At 52.2% G+C, this 21,803-nt stretch overlaps 1 protein-coding gene across 3 annotated transcripts; it reads right to left on the reverse strand.

Annotated features, from left to right (window-relative positions):
* Positions 1 to 44: 44 nt before the first annotated feature.
* Positions 45 to 20,670, reverse strand: PHLDB3 (pleckstrin homology like domain family B member 3). 3 transcript variants are annotated; one of them, XM_024569503.4, is made up of 16 exons: positions 20,507 to 20,670; positions 19,649 to 20,002; positions 18,459 to 18,641; positions 18,192 to 18,338; positions 15,665 to 15,793; positions 15,273 to 15,437; positions 14,273 to 14,383; positions 14,101 to 14,184; positions 13,690 to 13,800; positions 6,451 to 6,550; positions 6,197 to 6,284; positions 6,023 to 6,110; positions 5,830 to 5,886; positions 2,408 to 2,627; positions 1,570 to 1,655; positions 45 to 614 (listed from the first exon to the last, which is right to left on the reverse strand). In XM_024569503.4, the coding sequence occupies exons 2-16, from the start codon at positions 19,880 to 19,882 to the stop codon at positions 480 to 482; spliced, it is 1,938 nt and encodes a 645-aa protein (XP_024425271.2). In that variant the 5' UTR covers positions 19,883 to 20,002; positions 20,507 to 20,670; the 3' UTR covers positions 45 to 479. The 3 variants fall into 3 exon arrangements, with proteins under 3 accessions (XP_024425271.2, XP_045058894.2, XP_045058895.2); XM_045202959.3 differs by lacking the exon at positions 20,507 to 20,670 and adding an exon at positions 20,209 to 20,454; XM_045202960.3 differs by lacking the exon at positions 5,830 to 5,886.
* Positions 20,671 to 21,803: the final 1,133 nt, after the last annotated feature.

Genomic DNA, 21,803 nt, shown 5'->3' on the forward strand with positions numbered 1-21,803 from the left:
AAGGACACATGCCTCTCTACACCCCTCTCCCAGCCGTGACCTTAGAGTGGAAGGCCTCCGTTTTCAAAGAGGGGAGAATCGGCTGGGAGACGCCTGGCGCTCTGACGTACCCCTAACTCGGACGTCCTGCCTAGCATGCGGGGCCGAGGGGTCCAGACGCCTGGACTGGAAAAAACCACCACCGGTTTTCCTCCATGTTTAATTCGGTATTCACAGGAGCACCAATAAATAGTCCCTCCCCACCCCTGCACTTTTCCTCCTGCCTGGCACAGGACCCCAGGGGCTGGCTTCCGGTAGGGGGAAGGCACCTGCAGCCCCGAAAAAACACCGCGGCTCAGGCCAGCAGAGCAGCAGCACCTGCAGAAACCCCGGAGTTCCAAGTGGGCGGGCCCAGGCTTCCGGGCAGTGGGCGGGGCCTCGCGGGCACCACGCGCGTGGGCGGAGCCTCGTCAGGCCAGCCGCCCGGAGGGTGAGGCCGCTCAGGGGGCGTGGTTCTCGTCAGCCGCCGTAACGATGACGTCCATCCAAATGCGCATGGCCTCGGGGCTGGGCGCCACCATGTAGAAAAGGCGTTCGTAGGTTTTGACGCAGAACGTCAAGCGAGGGTTGGGGCTCTGGGATAAAAGGGAGGGTGGAGGTGGTTAAGAGCACCGATAGGATGGAATGTGGCATTGGACAAGTTACTGAGACTCGTTGAGTCCGTTTCCCCAACTGCCTTCCTAAATAATGGTACCTACATCATTGGGTTGCGAGGGTTAAAGGAATTAACACAAGAAGGGGCTTAGAATTTTAGGAGAGGAACTTAAAAGCAGGACCCGTGTTCCCTTCCCCCAGCCTACCTTTTCCTATATTAGAAATCTAAGCATTCAGATTTCCCCTCTCCAAAGTGTAGCTCTCCCTGGTTTGTACCTGGGGAAAGCTAGACTGTTCTACAACCCATTTATTGAGTACTTACTTGCCAAGCCCAAATTCAGTAAGCCCCTTACATCCATTATCTGTCTGACCTTCTGACCCCTGAGGAAATGGGTTGAAGTGTGCCCATTTTGCAGGTGAGAAAACTAAGGCTGGTAAACAGAAGTCACTTCTCTCACATCCCACTGGCTGCTTTCCACAGCTCTTTCTAAACACTGTACCAGTCGCCAACATTTAAATTTCTGGCACTGCACTGTTATAAAAGTTCAAATTCCCGAGTCCTCTAGGGAACAAATAAAAAATATGATGTGTCATGGGGCCCATTCTGATTTGGCAACTACCAGCAGAAGCTGAAACCAATGTCTCCTCTGAAGGCTCCCAGGCTGCCCCAGCCCTCACCCCGCCCTCTTCATCCATTCATCAGTTTGCCAAACTTTTGCTCTAAATCTTTCGCTCCAAGAAAAGTAACAGTGGCTGAGACCCAGAGGCTGCGCTCTTAACTTGTGGTCCCCGCGGTGAAATGTCCTGTTGCCCCCCTGTGCTGGATGGAGAACCCTGACAGTGGGGGCCGTGGATGGCCTTTCCCGGGAGCTCACTGAGGCTAGACTACAGGGGCTCACACCAGGAAGACAGGGCAGCACCTAGCAGGGACTTCACCTTGAAGGCACAGCGCAGGTGGTCGTAATAGACTTCCTCGATGGCCTGGAAGTAGATGACGCCTTTGAGTTTGGACTCTTCCTTGTCTGACAGGGAGGGGAGGGAGAAACAGAGCCAGTGAGGTGTGTGTGTGGTGTGAGTGTGTGTCGGGCAGGGTGCGGTCACTGGGCCATGTCCTGAGACTGGGGCTGGGGAGAGGAGCCGGCTGACAGTTCCTGAAGTACTGCGGTTGGGAGGTGAGTGAACATGGATGCTACGTGGGAACCTGGTGTGGAGTCTGGACAGGACTGGGGGACGGGGTTGGAATCCCAGGTCCCTGAATGCCTGGGTCCCGGACAAGGGAAGGGACCCAAGGAGAGGCCAGATGCCTTGAATACCCTGGAGAAAAATCGAGAGACGCCTGGACTCGTGGGTGACGGAGAGGGGGGAAGGCACTGATGAGGTGGATCCTGACTCCTCCTGGGTATCTTAGGAAAATGGGGCCTGGGGAGCCACAACTGTACAAAACTGTTACCCATGTTACTGAGGCAGACTTTCTATAGGAGGAAGGGGATGGAGATCTGGACTCCTGGGTCCTGGGAGAAGAGGGAGCCGGGAGCCCAGAGTCCTGGGTTGCGGTGAGTTAGGAAGGAGTGGGGGACCAAACTCCAGGACCCTGGGGGAAGAGGGGCTGGGGGCCTAGACACCTGAGTCCCGAGGGAGGAAGGGGCTGGGCAGCCAGACCTACTGCGCCTAAGAGAAGGGGGCGGGGCCAGGACTCCTTGGTATCTGGTGGGAAAGCCCAGGGAGTGGACTCTCCCAGGGTCATGGGGGCCCACGGCGGCCAGGCTGGGTTTACCCGCGTAGTAGGCCAGGCGGCGGGCCTGGCGGTCAAAGCAGAACCACCGCTTCCTCCAGGTCTTGATGCGCCCGCCCATCTTCACTAGGTGCCCGCGGCAGCAGCCCCCAGATACATGGACGTGTGAGCAGTTTTCCGGGTTGTGGCCCCAGCGTTCCAGGTGCTGCTGGAGATCCAAAACCTGGGGTCCAGGAGGGCGGGGTGGGAGCATGGGCGGGGCCTGGGAGAGAAGAAAAGGGGGCAGCTGAGGGCACTAGGTCAGGAGGCTACACTTACCGTCTGTTAAACTGCCTGAGCTTCACCAGCATCAACCCCGACTCCCCACCAAAACTGCCCCCCCACCGGCCCTGGGACAGGGCCACTATGAACCCCATATTACAGATGAGCAAAGTGAGGTACAAAGAGATGAAGTAATCCACCCAAGGTCACCCAGAGGTCAGGTGGCAGAGCTGGGGCCGGAAACCAGGGCTTTCTGGCCTAAGAGGCCACGGTGAGACACCACAGGCATGTCAGAGAGGGGATGGATGCCTAGGTCACGGTCCCCAAAGTGGGACCCTCACATACTGCCTCTGTAAAGCAGGGGCCAAATAGTAAGTGATCAATGAATGAGCGTACCATTTCCATTATTATTGCCATTGGGATGAAATTAGTGACTATTACCTGTGCTAAGCACTTTATAGGTATAATCCCACTGCCCACTCAAACCCTCTTGGGGGGTAAGTACCTTATTATCCCCATTTTAATAATTTTTTAAAGATTTTATTTACTTATTTTTAGAGAGAGGAGAAGGGAGGGAGAAAGATAGAGAAACATCAATGTGTGGTTGCCTCTCACACGCCCCCTACTGGGGACCTGGGCCCCAACTGGGAATCAAACCTACCACCCTTTGGTTCACAGGCCAATGCTCAATCCACTGAGCCCCACCAGCCGGGTCTATTATCCCATTTTAAAGACATGGAAAGTAAGACTCAGAGAGGTTGTCCCTAGCACCGAGTCACACAGCCAGAGATAACCAAGACAGGACTCACCAGGCAGTGGTCGCCTCAGGTGGTCAGAAAGGGGAGAAGAATTAAACTAAGGCCCTGGAAGTGCCTGTTGTTACCAGGCCCAGACTGATCATACCTACTCTTCCAGAATGATCCCTGCAAAGACTGGTATGACCCTGTAGTCAGGGGGCTCAGGCCAGGCCTCAGACCTGCCTGCAAGCAGAGCCCCTGGGGGTTTTGTTAAAACGCAAGCTCAGATTCGGTCGTTCCAGGTGGGGGGCTGCAGGGGGGGGGGGGGGGGAGGGGAGGTTCTGCATATGTGACCAGGCCCCAGGGATGCCGATGCTGTTGGTCCACAGGCCAAATTTTGAGTATGGGGGGCTGAGAAGACTGAAGCGAGGCCAGAGCAAGGAGGGAAGAGAAACAGACGAGACTCACTGGTGGAGGCAGGGAGAATGAGCAGGAGGAGAAGGCGAGGTGAGGAGGAGCAAGGGAGCGCACAGGAGGGGCAGAGGCAGTTGCGAGGACACCCGCTGGGGGCCCTGGAAGCTATGGGTCATCCTGTCAAATCCGTACAGCAGTACTACAGACCGCCACAGTGTATGCGTGGCCCCCCAGTGCATCCGGCAATCACCATGACCCCCTCGTTTCCTCTCCCGTTCCTGTCCCCGTTCGACAGCTGAGGAAACCGAGGCTTCAGAGAGGAGGTGACTCGGCCGGGTCACCCAGGTAGGTCGTGGTGGAGTCTGCCCCAATCCAAGAAAGCAGGGCTGGGCTCTGGACCGTCCACTCCACACCCCCGCCGATGCCGGTCACCCGCACAGGACCCCTGCCCCTCTCGGAGCCTCAGTTTTCCCGCACTGAACCTAGGGGGCTGTTTCCACAGCACAGGCTGCTCCAGGGCTGCGCTCGCTGCCGTCGGGCTCTCCAACCCCGTGACTCTACTGTTAGGCGCAAACCCAGAGACACACTATTTAATAAATGATGCCGCTACCAAGCAGGGGTGATTCATTTTTAATGAGCTAGAGCTTGTGCTCTATTTTACTCCCTGAGTCTTGTCAGCACCTGATGCGCACCTTATTTTACTTACTGATTTGGCTTTTCTTTTTCGGAAAGCTTTATTATTATCTTTCTAATCCCCACCTGAGCATATATTTTATTGATTTTTAGAGCAAGAAGAACATCAATATGAGACAGAAACATCAATTGGTTGCCTCCCATTACAGGCCCCAACTGGGGATCGAACCTGCAACCTACGTACATGCCCTGACTGGGAGTCAAGCCCCAGCCTTTTGGTGTGTGGGACAATGGTCCAACCACCTGAGCCACTGGTCAGGGCTAAGGCAGCTTTTCGTTTGCCGCCCCTCCCCCCAAACAAATGCCAGCTTCCCCAAGGGCAGGAGTTGTCATTTTGGTCACTGCTGCCACCCAGGGCCCACCACACAGTGAGCACCCCACACATAGAGGCTGAAACAAAGTAAGGACCAGTGGTTGGGAAAACAAGAAGCAGGCTGGGAACAATGTGCTCATTTTGGAGAAAAATAAATTCACAAAATATGGTTTGATCAGTATATGTGGAAAAGTGTAAGAAGATTCGAAGGCTCTTTAACCACAGAAAACACCTGGGCCTCCAGAGGTGCAGCAAGGAGAGGGGCTCAAGGGTGACTTTCATTTTCCCAAGCTGTCACATTCTTTATAACAAAAATGTATCCATGGTATTAGCACAGGTTAAATAACATCTGAATAAAATGTTTGAAAATAACATTTGAAGGAGCCTGTCAGCTAAATCCACAATGTGAGAAACTACAGGATAAATGACTTGACTTTTTTTCCATGAGAAAAGTGGCATTAAAAAAGTAGGGAAGGCCCTGGCTGGTGTTGCTCAGTGGATTGAATGCCGGCCTGCAAACCAAAGGGTCCCCAGTTCGATTCCCAGTCAGGGCACATGCCTGGGTTGTGGGCCAGGCCCCCAGTAGGGGGCGCAAGAGAGACAACCACACATTGATGTTTCTCTCCCTCTCTTTCGCCCTTCCTTCCCCTCTCTAAAAATAAATAAACAAAATATTTTCTAAAATTCATATTTTAAAAAATTGGTAAATCTTAAAAAAAAAGAAAAACAAACAAAGAACACAAAATTTTAAATGATTTTTAAAAGCCCCAGGATGTAGTTGCCTCCATTTTGCAGTAACTGTGACACTGTCACCCACTCCCGGAAGAGGCAACTGAGGCACAGAGAAGCGAGCATGTTACCCAAGGACGTGCTGTGGGTACAGACAACCACAATGGGAAGGGGAGCTAGGTCTGTTTGGTTCCCCTTCCCTTGCCAAGTCCAGGACACTCTTCTGAGCCACTGGAGAGGACAGGGTGAGATTAGAAAAGGCAGAGGCCAGGGGGCGACAGAAGCAGGGAGAGGTGGGGTGAGGATGGGACACTGACCAGGATGGCAGGAACTGCAGGGCCTGAGGAAGCTTCAGTGCTCCTTCTTGTTCCTTCCTGTGGATTCAGGGTGGGGTCAATGAGGAGACTAACCAGTAGCATCTGGGGAACAAAGCACTGGACTCCTGGGTTGAGGGAGGAGGGGCTGGGGGCCTGGGCTCCTGGGTTGAGGGAGGAGGGTCTAGGATCTCACCCTGGCCTTGAGCAGCCGCTCCCGCTCCGCCACAGCCTGCTGCAGGAGCCGCTCCATGCGGGCGATGTCTGGGTAGAGTGCCCTATAGCTAGGAGGAGGGAAGAGAGACCAGGGCAGGTTACCGCGGCCCTGCCTCTTTCCCCCCATCTCCGCGCCTTCTCCCTGATGTCTCACCTATTCCCAGAGCCACAGTTCAGCAGCTGATAGAGCGGGTGTCTCCCTGAGTCTCCTGCTGCTGGGAGGGCTGAGGCCTCCAGGGGTCCTGGGGGAGAAGAGGTGAGGCCAGGGTAGGGGGCTGGGACTCTCCCTGGTCCAAGCCCCTCCACTTCTCCCCCCACAGGCAGCCATGCCAACTGTCTCCAGCCTGTGCTGCAGGAAGGCTGGTGGTTGGAAAGGAAGGGATGTCGGGGCAGGGCGGGCATCCTCACCAGCACAATGGAGGGACAGAGGTCGGGGGGATCCCCTCTGGCTCAATCTCTCTCCCCTCTTCCGGGACATGCTTCCAGTCCTCTGGAGGCCGATGGAGCCCTGAAAGCACACAAGGCATTCCATCTCAGCTGCAAGTCAGAGGGCTGACTGCCCAGTGGAACCACCATCTGACCGGCACACATCCAAAAGCCATTACAAATGTGATGCTGAGTGAGAGCTTCCAGTCACAGATGGCCACAGTGTCATGTCCAGAATGGGCAAAGCCAAGGAGACAGGAAGTAGATTGGTCTTTTGGGAAAGAGGGGCAATTGAGGGGTGATGGCTAAAGGGTACCGGGTTTCTTCAGGGGTAATGACCATGCCCTGAGTGGTGGTGACGGTTGCACAAGTCCATGAATCCACTAAAAGCCACTAACTGCACACTTTAACTGGGTGAATTTATTTTAATAAAACCATAAAGAAAAGCCACTGTGTGGTGGGCATGTGGAAAACCAGGCACTCCCACATGTTGGGGAGGGGCAATTCTATTAGAACAAGCTTTATGGAGGCCAATTTAGCTCTTTTTAAAAAAAAAAAATACCAAATGTTTAAATCTTTAAGCCCCAGTTCCACTTGCAGGACTATATCCAGTGCATATATTAATACATATGCAAAGTGGCATGAGTCCCAGGTTATTCCCCTCAGAAGCCTGGAGACCACCTACGTGCCCATAGAAGGGGGCAGGGAAAATGAACCCACCGTGGAAAACTCTGCAGCACATGCAGTAATAGGAGGGCATGCTCTCTGCATCCAGAGAGAAAATGACCTCCCAGATAAAAAGCAAGTACACAGCAGTGTGCAGATGATATATTTGTGCGTAAAAGAGGGAGAGAGCATATGCGGGACAGAATGTATAAACACAAAGCATCTCCAAGTAGACACCAAAAACCGGCCACCCGGCCACTCCCAGCAGATGATCTGAATGGTTGGGAATAATAGTGGAAGAGCCTTTCCCATGCCTTTTGAACTTTAAACAAGGGGAATGTTTAGCTTCTTGGGGGGGAAAAAAAAAGACAACTAAATGCAACCTGTGTTCCTAGACCAGAAAAATTTTTTCTTTGGTTTTTCCCAGAAAAAACATGAGTGAGACAACTGACAAAATGTGACTAAGATCTGTGGGTTTTAATAGTATGATCTCAATTAGTTTCCTGAGTTGGATCACTGTACTGCGGTTACGTGTAAGAATGGTCTTGATCCCTGGCCGGTGTGGCTCAGGGGACTGAGCGCCGGCCTGCGAACCAAAGGGTCGCCGGGTTTGATTCCCAGTCAGGGCACATGCCTGGGTTGTGGGCCAGGTGCCCAGTAGGGGGCGCGTGCAAGGCAACCACACATTGATGTTTCTCTCCCTCTCTTTCTCCCTCCCTTCCCCACTGTCTAAAAATAAAATAAACAAAATCTTTTTTTAAAAAACTGCCAATCTTAAAAAAAAAAACAATGGCCTTCAGCCCTGACAAGTGTGGCTCAGTTGGCTGGGCATCATGCCACAAAGCAAAAGATCGCTGGTTCACTGGTTCAATTCCTGGACAGGGCACACTCCTGGGATGAGGGTTCAGTCCCTGGTTAGGGCACAAGCAAGAGGCAACCAACCATCTCTCACATCGATGTTTCTCTCCCTCTCTTTTTCCCTCCCTTCCCCTCTCTCTAAAAATAAATAAATAAATAAAATCTTTTTTAAAATTTAAAAATGAATGGCCTTGACCTTACAGAATAATACAGAAGTATTTAGGGGTAAAAGGGAATAACGCTTCAGAAGAGAATGATAAAGTGTGTGTGTGTGTGTGTGTGTACAGAGACAGAGAAAGAATAATAAAGCAAATGTCAAACGTGGTAAAACGTTAATTACAGGTTCTGAATGACGGCTGCACAGGAATTCTTTCTACTATTTCTGTAATTTTTCTGTAAGTCTTAAGTTATGAAAAGGAAAAGTTATGAAAGATGAAAATATACATAAGAACAATCAATAAAGAAATAAAGTTAAAATCATTTTTTAAGAAAAAAACAGCAACATCTCTGCATGGATAATAAAGAATAATTTAAAAAGTTGCATAATTTGAGCACCAATAAGGATGCTCACTGCCATAGGTTGTAAGTCATCACATGCATTTAATCCATGAGTTAATAGTAACAGTATAGGGAAAATCGACATGCTTACCTTGGGAGGATGCAAGAGAACCAACCCGATTTTGAAGACAGGTAAAGAAAGTCAAACCAACAAGCATTTCCCCTAGATTTCCCATAAAAATCACACCCCTGGGTAACAAAACAGTAAATGAAGGTGAGTCCCTTTTTATAGAAATATTTCAATCATGCAAATAAATGTACCATCAGAAACTGCTGGGAGTGAAGAGAATAGGGTGTTATAAAAGTGGGTCACCTGCTGCCCTGGCCGGTGGCTCAGTTAGTTGGAGCGTCATCCTGTGCACCAAAAGGTTGTGGGTTCGATCCCTGGTGGCGGCTCGTGTGGTAGGAAACTGATCGATGTTTTTGTTTCTCTTTCTCTCTCTCTCCCCACCCCCCGTCCCCCTTCCTCTCTCTCTAGGGTCAATAAACATACCCTCAGGTAAGAATTTTTTTAAAAAGAGGGTCACCTTCCAACTGGAAGACCAGGGACAGCCTTCTGGGCAGTGACTCAAGGCCCAAGAATAAGAGTTGGCCAGGGAAGAATCTGGAGAGTTCCAGTCAAGACGGAGGTGTAGGTAGAAACGCTTTGCTTCCTCACGCAACCAAAAGAAGGATAACAACCACTTTAAAAACAACAAACAACCAGAACTGCCAGAAAATCAGACTGTATGGAACTCCTGGCAGAGAGGAGGCGCGGCAAGACGGACCATGCGAGCGAGGCAGGGGCTGGCTGACTGGGAAACTAAAGACTCAAAACCTCTAACCGTAAAATGCTGTGGGGGTATTGAAGTCAGGAGAAATTCCCAACCTCACAGGAGACTTTTGGAAAGTGGAGCTAGGGCAGAGGGAGGGGCATTGTTCCCTCTCTGACCCCTCCCCCACAGGCAGCGCCACAACGCAGCAAAGAGGGGTGCCTAGCCCTGGTGAACACCTAAGGCTCCTCCCCCTACAACACAACAGGTGTGCCAAGACAAAGAAATATGGCCCAAATGAAAGAACAGATCAAAACTCCAGAAAAAGAACTAAGCAACAAGGAGATAGCCAACCTGTCAGATGCAGAGTTCAAAACACTGGTGATCAGGATGCTCGCAGAAATGGTTGAGCTCAGTCGCAAAATGAAGAAATGAAGGCTACCCAAATTGAAATAAAGCAAAATATACAGGGAAACAACAATGAAGGGAAGGAAACCAGGACTAAAATCAATGATTTGGAACAAAAGGAAGAAAGAAACATCCAACCGGAACAGAGTGAAGAAATAAGAATTCAAAAATATGAGGAGAATCTTAGGAACCCTCAGGACATCTTTAAGTGTTCCAACATCAGAATCATAGCGGTGCCAGAAGGATAAGAGGAAGAGCAAGAAATTGAAAACTCATTTGAAAAAATAATAAATAGAGAACTTCCCCAATCTGGCAAAGGAAATAGACTTCTAGGAAGTCCAGGAAGCCCAGAGAGTCCCAAAGAAGTTGGACCCAAGGAGGAACACACCAAGGCACATCATCATTTAGTTACTCAAGATTAAAGATAAGGAGAGAATCTTCAAAGCAGCAAGAGAAAAGGACACAGTTACCTACAAAGGAGTTCCCATAAGATTATCAGCTGCTTTCTCAAAAGAGACCTTACAGGCAAGAAGGGGCTGGAAAGAAGTATTTCAAGTCATGAAAGGCAAGGACCTGCATCCAAGATGACTCTACCCAGCAAAGCTATCATTCAGAATGGAAGGGCAGATAAAGTGCTTCCCAGGTAAGGTCAGGTTAAAGCAGTTCATCCTCACAAAGCCCTTATTATATGAAATGTTAAAAGGACTTAGATCTAAGAAACAGAAGATCAAAAACTATGAACAGTAAAATGGTAACAAACTCACAACTATCAACAACTGAACCTAAAAAACGAAAGCAAAAGCTAAGCAAACAACTAGAACAGGAACAGAATCACAGAAATAAAGATCACATGGAGGGTTACCAACAGGGAGAGGGAGGAGGAGAATGGGGGAAAAGGTACAGGGAATAAGTAGCATAAATGGTAGGTACAAAATAGACAGGGAGAGGTTAAACATAGTATAGGAAACAGAGAAGCCAAGGAACTTATATGTACGACCCGTGGACATGAACTGAGGCAGGGGAGGGGAATGTGGAGGGTTGGGGCGTGGGGGTGGAGGAAGGTTAAAGAGGAGAAAAAAATGGGACAACTGTAATAATAGCATAATCAATAAAAATATACTTTAAAAAAACGGAGCTGGCCAGGGGAGACTGAGGGGAAGTGTTCCGGGTAGAAGAATTGGAAAGTGTGAAGGTCCTGAGACAGGAACCAGCATGGCTGGTCAGCGCCCCTGCCACTGAGCAGAGTACTGGGGAGAGTGGTGAGAGGGGGCAGGGGCCCGATCGTGCAGGGGCTGGTGGGCCATGGGGAGGGGGCCTGGGGGCCACTAAAGGCATTCGAAGGGGAGGACTGAAGTAGGAGGGCTGTCATGTACAGAACAGATTTTTGGTAGATAAAAAAGACGGACACACCAGTGAGGAAGCCAGTGTTGGGTGACAAAAACCGGAGATGGGGTGGAAGTGGATAGAAGGATGCTAATAATTATAATGCTACTAATAATTGTGACTGTGATCAGAGTGCCAGCAGTCCACATCCACTGAGCACCTATGTGCCAGGCACCACACTAAGGCTCTAACTGTCAACCAGTGGGTGCTGTTATTATTCCCATTTCGCAGCTAGGTAAACAGAGGCACAGAGGCGTGTCTAAGTTCAGCCAGCTGAGTACTGCCGGCTGAACCCAAGCAGGGGCAGTGCTCTTAGACATCACGTGATCCTGGAAAGCAGGGGTGGAATTTGAGGATTTACAAGGACTTGGAGTGAGAGAGAAGGCGCCAGGAGGCGAGGAGTTATCTACTTGTTTATCCGGCTGAGTAAAGAAGTACTCCGCTGTGCCCCGCGGCCCCCAGTTGCTCCCTCTGGACCAGCACCGTGCCCACCTGGATTCTGAAGGAGCCCTAGAAACCCCCATCTCCTAAAAGGCACAGGCCGTGGAAACAGAGGGACTTGGTTCAGACCTGCTCTGCCACTTCCTGGGTGTGTGACTTTGGCAGGACATTCCTTCTCTCAGGCTAGACTTGCCCACCGTAGAGTGGGCGACAGCCCCTTGCCCTGCCGTGGTCGATGCCAGGACTACATGAGTGACCTCGTGCAGAGCACACAGAGGACTGCCTGGCCCGGCCCCCCAGGTGACAGACACCGGGGTGCAGGGCAGGTATGAGAGCCACACCAGCGGGTACAGGGTTCCCCTGGCCTTAGAAGCTCCATGTCCACAGGAGCCAGAAACTCAGGAAACAACTCCATAGGAACGGACACGATTCTCATTGAGTGTCTATAGACATGCAACTTACTTATAAGGGTCATAGTTACGTTAAGTCAGTTGCCTGGCAACCCAGCTGATACTCCACCTTTATCAGGCTCCCAAGGAAATCAGTTATTTCCTAGACATTATCTGCTCACCCTTTGTCTTTAATAGGACCTATTTTGGGTGATTGTTCTGAGCATATATATATTTCCATGAATATATGTTATATATTCATGGAATTATATATCCATAAATTATACAAAATACAATTCATGAATATACATGAATACATATAATTTTATATCAAGTTGCCAATATTTGACTGTTTTTCATATCTAAATAATAGCAATTCCATATGGTTCAAAGTGATAAAAATGCTTCGAGCAGACCCTGGCCTACATTAATCTCTCGAAAGTGATTGCTGTTATTAATATTAATTAATACGTAGTCCTGGCCAGATAGCTCAGTTGGTTAGAGCATCGTCCCGATATGCCAAGGTTGCGAGTTTGATGCCCGGTCAGGGCACATACAGGAATCAGCCACTGAGGGCATAAATAAATGGAACAAGTCAATGTTTCTCTCTCCCTAGACATCAGTAAGTTAAAAAAAAGTTCAAGGCAAGATTTAAAAAGTATTAATGAGTAAGAAAGAATATAACGCATTGCTTATTACATTACATGATACGTATACTAGACAATGTAATACTCATCCGTGTTATTACTGTGTGTACAAAGACACACACACACACGGTCTCTTTAACAGCGCTGCTTAAACTGCAGAAATCTCAGGTCACCATCCGCAGAGGGAGGGTGGCTCGATGCCCCAGAGCAGAATCGTGTCCACAGGGAAGCCCCGAGGGGTGGAGCGTAGGCCCTGAAGACAGAGTGCCTGGGTTCACATCCCGGCTCTGCCACGCACTAGCTAGTTAAGTACCTTCACCTCTCTGCCTCCGTTTCTTCCCCTGTAAAATGGAGATGAGAACCTGCTTCATCGAGGTTTTGCAAGACCAAATGGGTGAATCACGTGCGAAGCATTTCAAACAGTCCCTGGCCCACGATACAGACTCAGTAAATGTGAGCTGTCGTTAGTATCACTGTTATTGTTTATATGGTTATTATCACAGTCGCCAACCAGGATGAGTCAGCTCTAAATGTATCAGTGGCAAACAATCTCCATGACAGAGCATTCAGTTATAAAAGCCAACTCATAGCTAATATACACATTTTTGCAAAAAAAAAAAAGGCAAACACTTCACATGATCTAACACGAGCCACCAATTTCTAAGTGCTTACCCCACATCCGCACAACTGAAATAAGACTCTGTCATCTCGCTTCCACCCTGCCTCAGGCACCACACCTGCATTGTCTACTCCACCTCATGGAAAAAAATCAGTAGCGACCCATTCAGAACATCTTTGCCCCGCTAATGAGGAAGTCTACGCAAGCAACAGGCAGTTGTGCCGCCTCTGGGGAGGGGGCCGTGGGCCAGCGGGGTGGGCAGGGAGGCCTGCTTATCAATATGCCCTGTTCAGATGCCTTTCCCATCTACTCCTGGGCACACACGTTTCATTTTTCCAGGGGAGGAATCACGTGTTAGGCAGAAGGGGAAAAAAAATGAAGCCAGAGACTGATAAAACTAAAAATACCCCTCGATCAACTCTCCCTGCCCCCCATGGCAGAGAAAGCCACAGTGGGAATTCTGGGGACGAGGTGACCAGCGGGGGACAGCGGGGAAGCACCTGCAGGGAGCTGTGAAGGGAGAAGAGGCAGGAAGAGGCGGAGGCGGCAGTGTGCGCCGTGGGGTCCTGGAGCACCAGCAACTGGCGGTCTGTCTTCTGAGTGAACAGGAGCTGCGGGAGAGGGTGAAGGTCAGTAGGAGCTGGAGGGATCGCAGGCCCCACTAGTTCCAGGATGCTCTGGCCACTGTCTCCAGTGCCAGCCCATTTCTCAGATGGAAAAACAAAGGCCCAAAGTCACAAGAGGGCTGGGATGTGGTCTCGCTGTCCAATCTCCCAGACCATGGGCAGAGACTGCTATTTCCCTGAGGAGGAGGAGCCGGGGGCCCAATCTCCTGGATCCCAAGGGGTCTAAGGGCCTGGACTCCTGGGTCTGAGGGAGGGGGCGCTGACAGATGCATGAAATCCCCATACCTTAGTGAGGGCCTGGTTGGGCTCAGCGAGGTCTCCGCCAGGGCCGCCCTGAAGGCAGTTAAGCTCCAGCAGTCGGCTCCGTTCCTAGGCAAAGGCAAGGCATCACGGACTGCCCACCCCTCTCCCCGAGTCCGAATGGGCCATCCCAGCAACAGAATTGATGGCCACCTACTTGTGTCAAGGCCTGAAGGGCCTCCTCCTTCTTCTGGCTCAGCCCCCGACTCTCAGCTGCCATCTGCTCCCCCAGCGACTTCAGCTGCTCCTCCAAGACCTGGATCCGGCGCTGCAGGGCACCCCCAGTACCCTCATTACTTAGCTGCCCCAGGTCCCCAGCTGGCTCCTCCAGAACCAGCCTGGGGTTTGCTCTGCCCTGTAACAGAGACCCTGGGACCTGGGTGCCTGGGAGGAGCTGGGGGGGACTCAGAGTTAAGCTCCCTGGTGCCTTCTCCCCTTTGGGGGGTCCAGAAGAGGGGATGGAGGGTCCTATCCACAGACAGAGACCAAGGGACACAGAGACCCAGAGAGAGTCGCCAGAGATGGAGAGAGAAGGGGGCAGACGGAGAAACAAGCCAGAAGGAGGACCAAGACAGATCCCAAGAGAGAGATGCAGAGAGGGAAGACAGGGCAGAAACAGCAGAGACGGACAGAACCTGTGAGACAGAAGAAAGGAGACAGTGACAGGAAAGAGACCCAGAAATAGAGGTGGGGAAAGAAGACACACTTCAGAACTTTCTGATCCAAAATCCCAGAAAAGTTGGTGTTCAGTATCACCAAACGTGCCACTTTTTTACAGTGGGCTTTGTCGGACCCTTGACTCTGACGATCCCCGAAAAGACAGGGGCAACATCTTTTTGGACTTGGGTTTGACAGGCATAGAGTGTAGTGGTGAAGGCCCAATAGGTTCAAATCCCAGCTCTGTCCTTTACAAAGGAAGTGACTTGGAAAAGGAAACATGAGTAGGCTGACCTTCAGTTTCTTCATTTATAAAATGGGAAAAAATAAGATTTGTCTCCTAGGATTGTTGTACGGATTCAATGCTTGAATAGACGTCAGCTATTATTGTTCCTATTGCGAAGAACACCACACAGGTAGGGAAGAGAGAAAGGGCCAGACATGGAGGGGAGAAGGCAGAGGGCGACGTGAGGGAGGCAGGCTAGTGCAGCCCAGCTCACCCTGTGCTGAGTCAGGCTGGCCTGCAGCTCCTGGACCTTGGGGTCCCGCACACCAGCTCCAGGGCTGCACCGAGGGTCCTCCTCCTCCCGCCGGCTCTCCCGCTCCAGTTGCTGGAACTCTAGGTCCTCGTAGGCACGCTGAGCCACATCCAATTGTTCCCTCATCTGTGAACAGAAATGCAAAAGGGCTGGAAGCCTGGACCCCGAGGGTTCAGGGGAGGAAAGGGTGGACCAGGACTCCAGGTCAATGAGGGGGAGACATTGAGGGCCTAGACTCAAATCCTGGGGGTTGGGGGACTCTGGGAAGGGGAAGCTGAAGACTTAGACTTCTGGGTCCTGAAGGGGTAGGGGCCTGGACACAGGGTTCCTGAGAGGGTCCAAAGGGCCCTCACCTCCTGCATGGCCTGCAGGAGCCGCTCACGCTGGTCCTCTGGCTGCGAGTCAAGCTGTCCCTGGGCCTCCCGGAGTCTCTGGCGAAGACCCTCCACTCGATCCCGCTCCTGGCTTAGCCGCCTCTGCTCCTGAAAGAACAGCCAGGATTTTAGCCTCCCCCTGAGCACAAGGGACGGTCACGAGGCAAGCAAGGGCCAGGCCCGCTGGACCTCAGGCATCCCCCTGCCCAGGGTTGGCTTCATGAGGGCAGGGACCCTGTGTGTCTGGTTCACTCTGGTGCTGGCTTGCCTGGAGTAGGCATCATACAAACAGTTGTTCAAGAAATGAATGATGCCCTGGGTGGTGTAGCTCAGTGGAATGAGCGTGGGTTGTGAACCAAAGGGTCACCGGTTCCATTCCCAGTCAGGGCACATGCCTGGGTTGCAGGCCAGGTCCCCAGTGGGGGTCACATGAGAGGCAACCACACATTGATGTTTCTTTCCCTCCCTTCCCCTCTCTCTAAAAATAAATAAATAACATCTTTAAAAAAAAGAAAAGAAATGAATGATTGCGAAACAAAGCATTTCCTGCTGGGTGATTGATACTGGGACCCAGAGCAGGGAGTCAGACCTGGTCCCTGAGCCCCAGGTGGGGACACAGCCAGTTGTCGTGGGGCAATCAGGGCAATGAAATGCAGAGACCGTTGGAACCCAGAGGGGGGGAGCAATTTCTATTGGGGTAATCCCAAGTTTTCCTGGATGTAAGGATTTTAAGATGAGCCTCAAAAATCAGAAAATATTTAGACCTAAGGAGATAGAGGGGGTTGGAAGGGCCTTTTGGGGAGAGGGAACAGCATGTTGCAAATGCACCATGGAGTTGAAAAGCATGGGAAATTTAGGGGCAAACTCTGGTCAGGGAGGAAGAAGACGTGGTGGAGCAAAGAGACAGTGAGCACAGAGGAGACGGCAGCAGAAAGGTGGGTTCAGCTCATGTTGGGTTTGGTCAACCAGGCTAAGGAGCCCTTATCCTGGGGCAATGGGGAGCCATGGAAGGATTGAAAGGATGCAGTAGGACCTAGGTGTGGAATCATCCCTTTGGGAGATGGACCCCAGGGGTTGAGACCAGCTCCTTCATGAGTCCTCCAAGCAAGGAGGATGAGACCTACACTAGGCCTGGGCAACGGGGATGCAGAGGGGATAGGCTAGGCAGAGGATCAGGGGACAGAAAGGACAGGACGTATTGATTGACGGGCTTGGGTGTGAAAGATAGGGAGGTGTGCCGAGCAAGGTCCAGGACTCTGGCCTGGTGACTGAAGGGAGGGGAAGCTGGGGACAATGTAGAAAAGGGAGTCGTTGAGGTCAGCTTTGGCTGTGGTCGACTCCTGGGTCTGCGGGGGGAGGGGTCTGGGCACCTGGACTCCTGGGTACTGGGAGAGGAGGGAATATCTAGGAGCCAATATCTTAAGCAGGACACAGAGGTCTGATTATGGGAGAGAAATCAGGGCTGAGAGAAACATAGGCTCTCTGGGGACCCAGCCTGAGGATATTACAACGTACAAGATACGGGCAAAGAGACCATTTGACAGCATGACAAAGGTACCATCCCCTAAGCTGTAATGGTAACTGGTCCACGCAATGACCGCCAATGGAGGGGTGTTAAAGCCTCCAGGGAAACGATTGTTAGGAAGGGATCAGAGTGGCCTCCTGAGGTTGGACAACCAGAAATGATGTCCCCCTGACACAGCACACAGGAAGGACCAAGCACACCTGAATCTGATGCAGCTTGTACGTCTAACCCACCACCCGCTGCAAGGAAGAGGAACACGCAAGGGCAAAGGACACGGGCCACATCCTGACCATGGGGACGGGAGACTTGGTTTCTCCGACACGTGGAATGGAAAACAATAGTAGGTAGGGACTACTAGAAGTGAAACAGGTAATGAAAAAAATGCAAATAAAATAAAATCAGGAGAAAAAAAAAAAAACACATATGGCATTTCAACCCTACTGGGGACCTGATTCAAACAGACAACTGTAAGGGGCATTTTTGAGACAATCTGGAAACTTGAAAACTAGAAATAAGACAATATTAAGAACTTGTTCATTTAAAAAGGAGTTCTCATTTAAAAGTAATGTGATATCTGAGATAGGCTTTCAAAACTAGGAATAGGGAAGCAAATTGACAGATACGAAACAGGCACGGAAATTGATCATTGCCGAAGCTAACGAGGGAGGGCACAGGGCGGCAATCTGACTCTTCTATTGTTATTGGTTTGACATTTTTCACACTGTAACACTAAGAGAGCAAAAAGAGAGGGGCAAAAGAAGACGCCCCAGTGATTCGGGCCCCAAAATCATGGTCAGGGAGGCAGAAGGAAGATAAGGAAAGGCATTTGTCCATCACTGCTTCCCAGCCCAGCCCAAGTGTCCGCATTTGGGGAATAAGGGTAACCCTAGTCCTGGGAGCCGTCGTCCCGTGAACCCCACCAGGAATATCCCTCTGACGAGGAAGAAAGCTGATGATGAAGACTCAGCTGGACCAACAGACCTGTTCCCTCTGTTCCCGCTGCTCCTGGCCGCCCTGCTCTGTGTCCACCTGCTGCTCTAGCAGCTCCCGGAGTTGCTCCTCCTCCCGCCGGGCAGCCACTCGCTCCCCAGCCAGCTCACCCCGCAGCAGGGCCACCTCGACCTCCATCTGCAGAGAGAACGCAAAGGCTAGGGCCTGGAGGTGTAGGGAAGGAGGGGGCTGGAGGCCTAGAAATGGATCCCGTGGAGGAAAGGACTGGGAGACTTGGCAGGAGGTCTGCAGCCTCACCTCGATTCTCAGCTCCTTCCTCTGGCGCTGGAGCTCCTTCACTCGCTGCTCCATCAGGGCCACTCGAGTCAGAACCTCCAGCTGCTGCTCTCGAAGCCGCTGCGCCACCCCTCGAGCGCCTTCCTGAGACCGGGTGGGCATGGGGGGCGTGGCCAGGGTCTGTACGGAAGGCGGGGTCTCCCCCTGAGATAAAAGAGGGTGTGGTGAAGTGGAGAAGCCTCGCCCCCTGCAGTCACTAAAGTGGTCTGTTCCGTGCCTCAGACTTCCTCAGAGGGTCTTAATTGGCCTAAACTCAACCACCACGCTTTTATACGAGGGAGGGTGTAAGTTCGGTGACCACCCGGCCCCAGGGCTCGCAGTTTCGGGAGCCAACTCAAGGGAGGTGTTTCTTTTTCTCTAACCAGGTCCTATTTTCTGGGCGTCAGGTCCTCGTAGGCCCTGGATCTCTCTCTCCCCCCAGGTGTCTCGAGTCTTTCACCGCGCTTCTTTGGGCTGCGTCTCTCCCACTGAGTACCTGTCTTCTGTCTCTAAGTTGTTACTTCCCTTCCTCTTCCTCGGAGTATCTCCCTCTCTTAAGGTTTCTCTGTCTCTATTTCTGTTTCTCTGAGCATCTCTGTCCTGTTTTGGGTTTCTGTCTCTGTACCATCTCTCTGAGTCTCTCTTCCTGTGTCTCTATCTCTTTGGGGTCTTTTCTTTTAATTTTATGTACTTATTTAATCCTCATCCGAGCACATGCTTAGAGAGAGGGAAGGGAGAGAGACAGAAATATCAATGTGAGAAAGAACCATCAATAGGCTGCCTCTCACTCGTGCCCCACAGGGGGGCCGAACCTGCAACCCATGCATGTGCCCTAACAAGGGAATTGAATCTGCGACCTTTGGGTTTACAGGACAAAGGCCCAACCAGCTGAGCCACATCGGCCAGGGCTCTTTTGGGTCTCTCGGTCTCCTGTTTCTGGGTTTCTGGTCTCTCTATACCGGACTCTAGGTGTCTCTGTCTTTCACTGGGTCTGGGTCTCTCTGGCCCTGGGTCGGTGTTTCTTCGTCTCTCAGGAGTTTCCATATCTCGGGGCTCTCTCCCTGTCTCCGGATTTCCGTCTATCTGGTCTCTCCATACCTGTCTCTCGCTGTCCCTGTCACCTGCTCTGGGTCACCCCCGCTCCCGGGGCTCCTGCCCTCCTGGTCCCTCACCGCGTCGCGGCTGCTCTCTGTGCTGCTGCCTTCGGCCACTTCTTCCTCTTCTTCCGCCTGCTGCTCAGCTCCTCCGCTGCTGGAAGGCTCCGCCGGGACCTCGGGAGCCTCCTGCTCGCGGGAGCCTTCGGGGTGCTCCCGGGGCTGGGCGGCTCCTCTGGGCTGAACCGCCTCATCGCACTCTGGGACCTGTGGTGGCGAAGTCCCCTCTTCTGGGCTGCTGGGAGTCCCCATGGCGGTGGCTTGCTACAGCGGGGTGGGCGGGGCCCGGAGTCCGGGGGCGTGGACTGACAGCGTGGGGGCGTGGCCCAGGAGGCCCGAGCGTTCTGCCCGGCTCTTCCAGGGGGGTGAGGCCTAAGAGTTCAAAGGAAGGGACTGAGCACTCCCAGAGCGTGGCCTGGAGTTTTCAGGGGCGGGATTCGATGGCTCTAGCCCCGCCTCCGGAGGCGGGACCGGATTTTGAGTCCTAGGTCCTAGCCCGCCCCCTATTGGCTTCTCCCTTCTATCCAGGTGTGGCACCTTGGTACCCTCCCGGCAGCCCCCCACAATCCCTGGCCCACCTCACAGCGACCCCGGGTCTCCTTTTCCCTCGGGGACTCAAAAGTCCGGGCTCCTGTCCCCTGCACTCCGGAGCTTGGTAGACGTGGCTCTGACCCCAAAGGAGCGGCGTCCATGCCACCTCGCCCAGGGACCCAGGAGTCGGGGCTCCTAGTCTCCCTCTCTCCAGACTAACCAGGAGTCTTGAGTCCTCAGCTCCTCCAGGATGCTAAATTCCCAAACTCTGGCCTCCCCCACCCGCGCGGACCTTGGAGGCCAAGTCTCCAGCCCCTTGCTGCGCGGCAGCCCCGGCCCTCTCACCCGCTCAGGATTCGGCGCGCTCGCCCTGCACTCTGGGCGCTGTCGTTTCAGCCTCTGAAACAGGTGGCTGGGAAAGAGGGAGGAGAGAGGCTGCTCTGTCCCCCTCCACAGCAGCCCGGAAGTGGAGGGGGGGGCACAACAGGTCCAACAGCTCCGGAGGGAGGAGGCAGCGACCTGCTTGCCCCGCCCGCGACCGTGGCATCCGGGCATCCCGGCCCCACCGGTCCCACCCTCGGAAAACCCAGCATCGCGACCCCCCACTCTGCCTCTAGCACCCCCATTACTGTCCCTTGGAGGGCCAGGTGTCTTGGTCTCATATGTGCAAACGCCTGCTTAATGCCAGACCTTGGGAATGCTGAAAGAAAGAAGGGAATGCGGATAGGGGCCTCTCCCCTCTAATGAGCCCTTTACAAGAGCCCGGACCGGTTTGGGGAGCTGGACAAGGGACGAGGTGCCCTGAGCTGAGTCAGAGACCCGCCCAGAGAGAAGTGCGCCCCCCCCTCCACTTTGTTATGGGGTGGACCAGAGAGGTTAAAGGTGTCAGCCAGACCCTTTCCTCTCTGGGTAAAAACAGGAAAATAACTGGTGTGAGAAAGTATTATTGGATGTCAGGAGCTGTGCTAAAAGTTGATACACGTTAATTTAATTCTATCCTCCTAACAGCCTAACAAGAGATGTCTATCTCCACGTCATAGTTGGGGAAACTGAGGCGGAGAGGGACGGGACAAGTGTGCCCAAAGTCTATACATGTCGTTAACGTCAGCACCAGATGTGTTCTCTGGAAAGTCTGCTCCTACCATTACGCTGTCACTCCAAGCCAGGAAATGCCTGGAAGATCATTCCAATTGATAGTGACAATAATAGTTAACGCTCATCCTCACCCCCCAAGGCTATGCTGCAGCTATTATGGAAACTACTGTGGAGGGCACGGTGGTGAATGCTGTGGCTATGGAGGCTTAGGGCGTGGCTACCGTTGGGACCCTGGAGGTCTGGGACACATCCGTGAGTATGGCTGGGGTAGGCACTGATACGGCTGCTGTCATCCATCGTGTGTGAAAAAGTTCTATCGCTTCCACTGAAAACCTGATTCAGCAGCTCAATTTCAAATGATAAGAAATCCTCCTCTTTTTACCCATAGTTTATCAGGGACGATCGCCTCCCCAATGCCGAGGAACCCTCTACTGCTTGTCACCCCGAACACAGGGGTCAGTCTGTGTCCATCCCATATATCAGATTTCCTGGGCCCCTTAGACCAGTGAGTACTTGAATTACAAATGTGAGCTTCTCATTATGGCTC

Source organism: Desmodus rotundus, chromosome 12, assembly GCF_022682495.2.
Source record: "Desmodus rotundus isolate HL8 chromosome 12, HLdesRot8A.1, whole genome shotgun sequence".
Classification (NCBI taxonomy): Eukaryota; Metazoa; Chordata; class Mammalia; order Chiroptera; family Phyllostomidae; genus Desmodus; species Desmodus rotundus.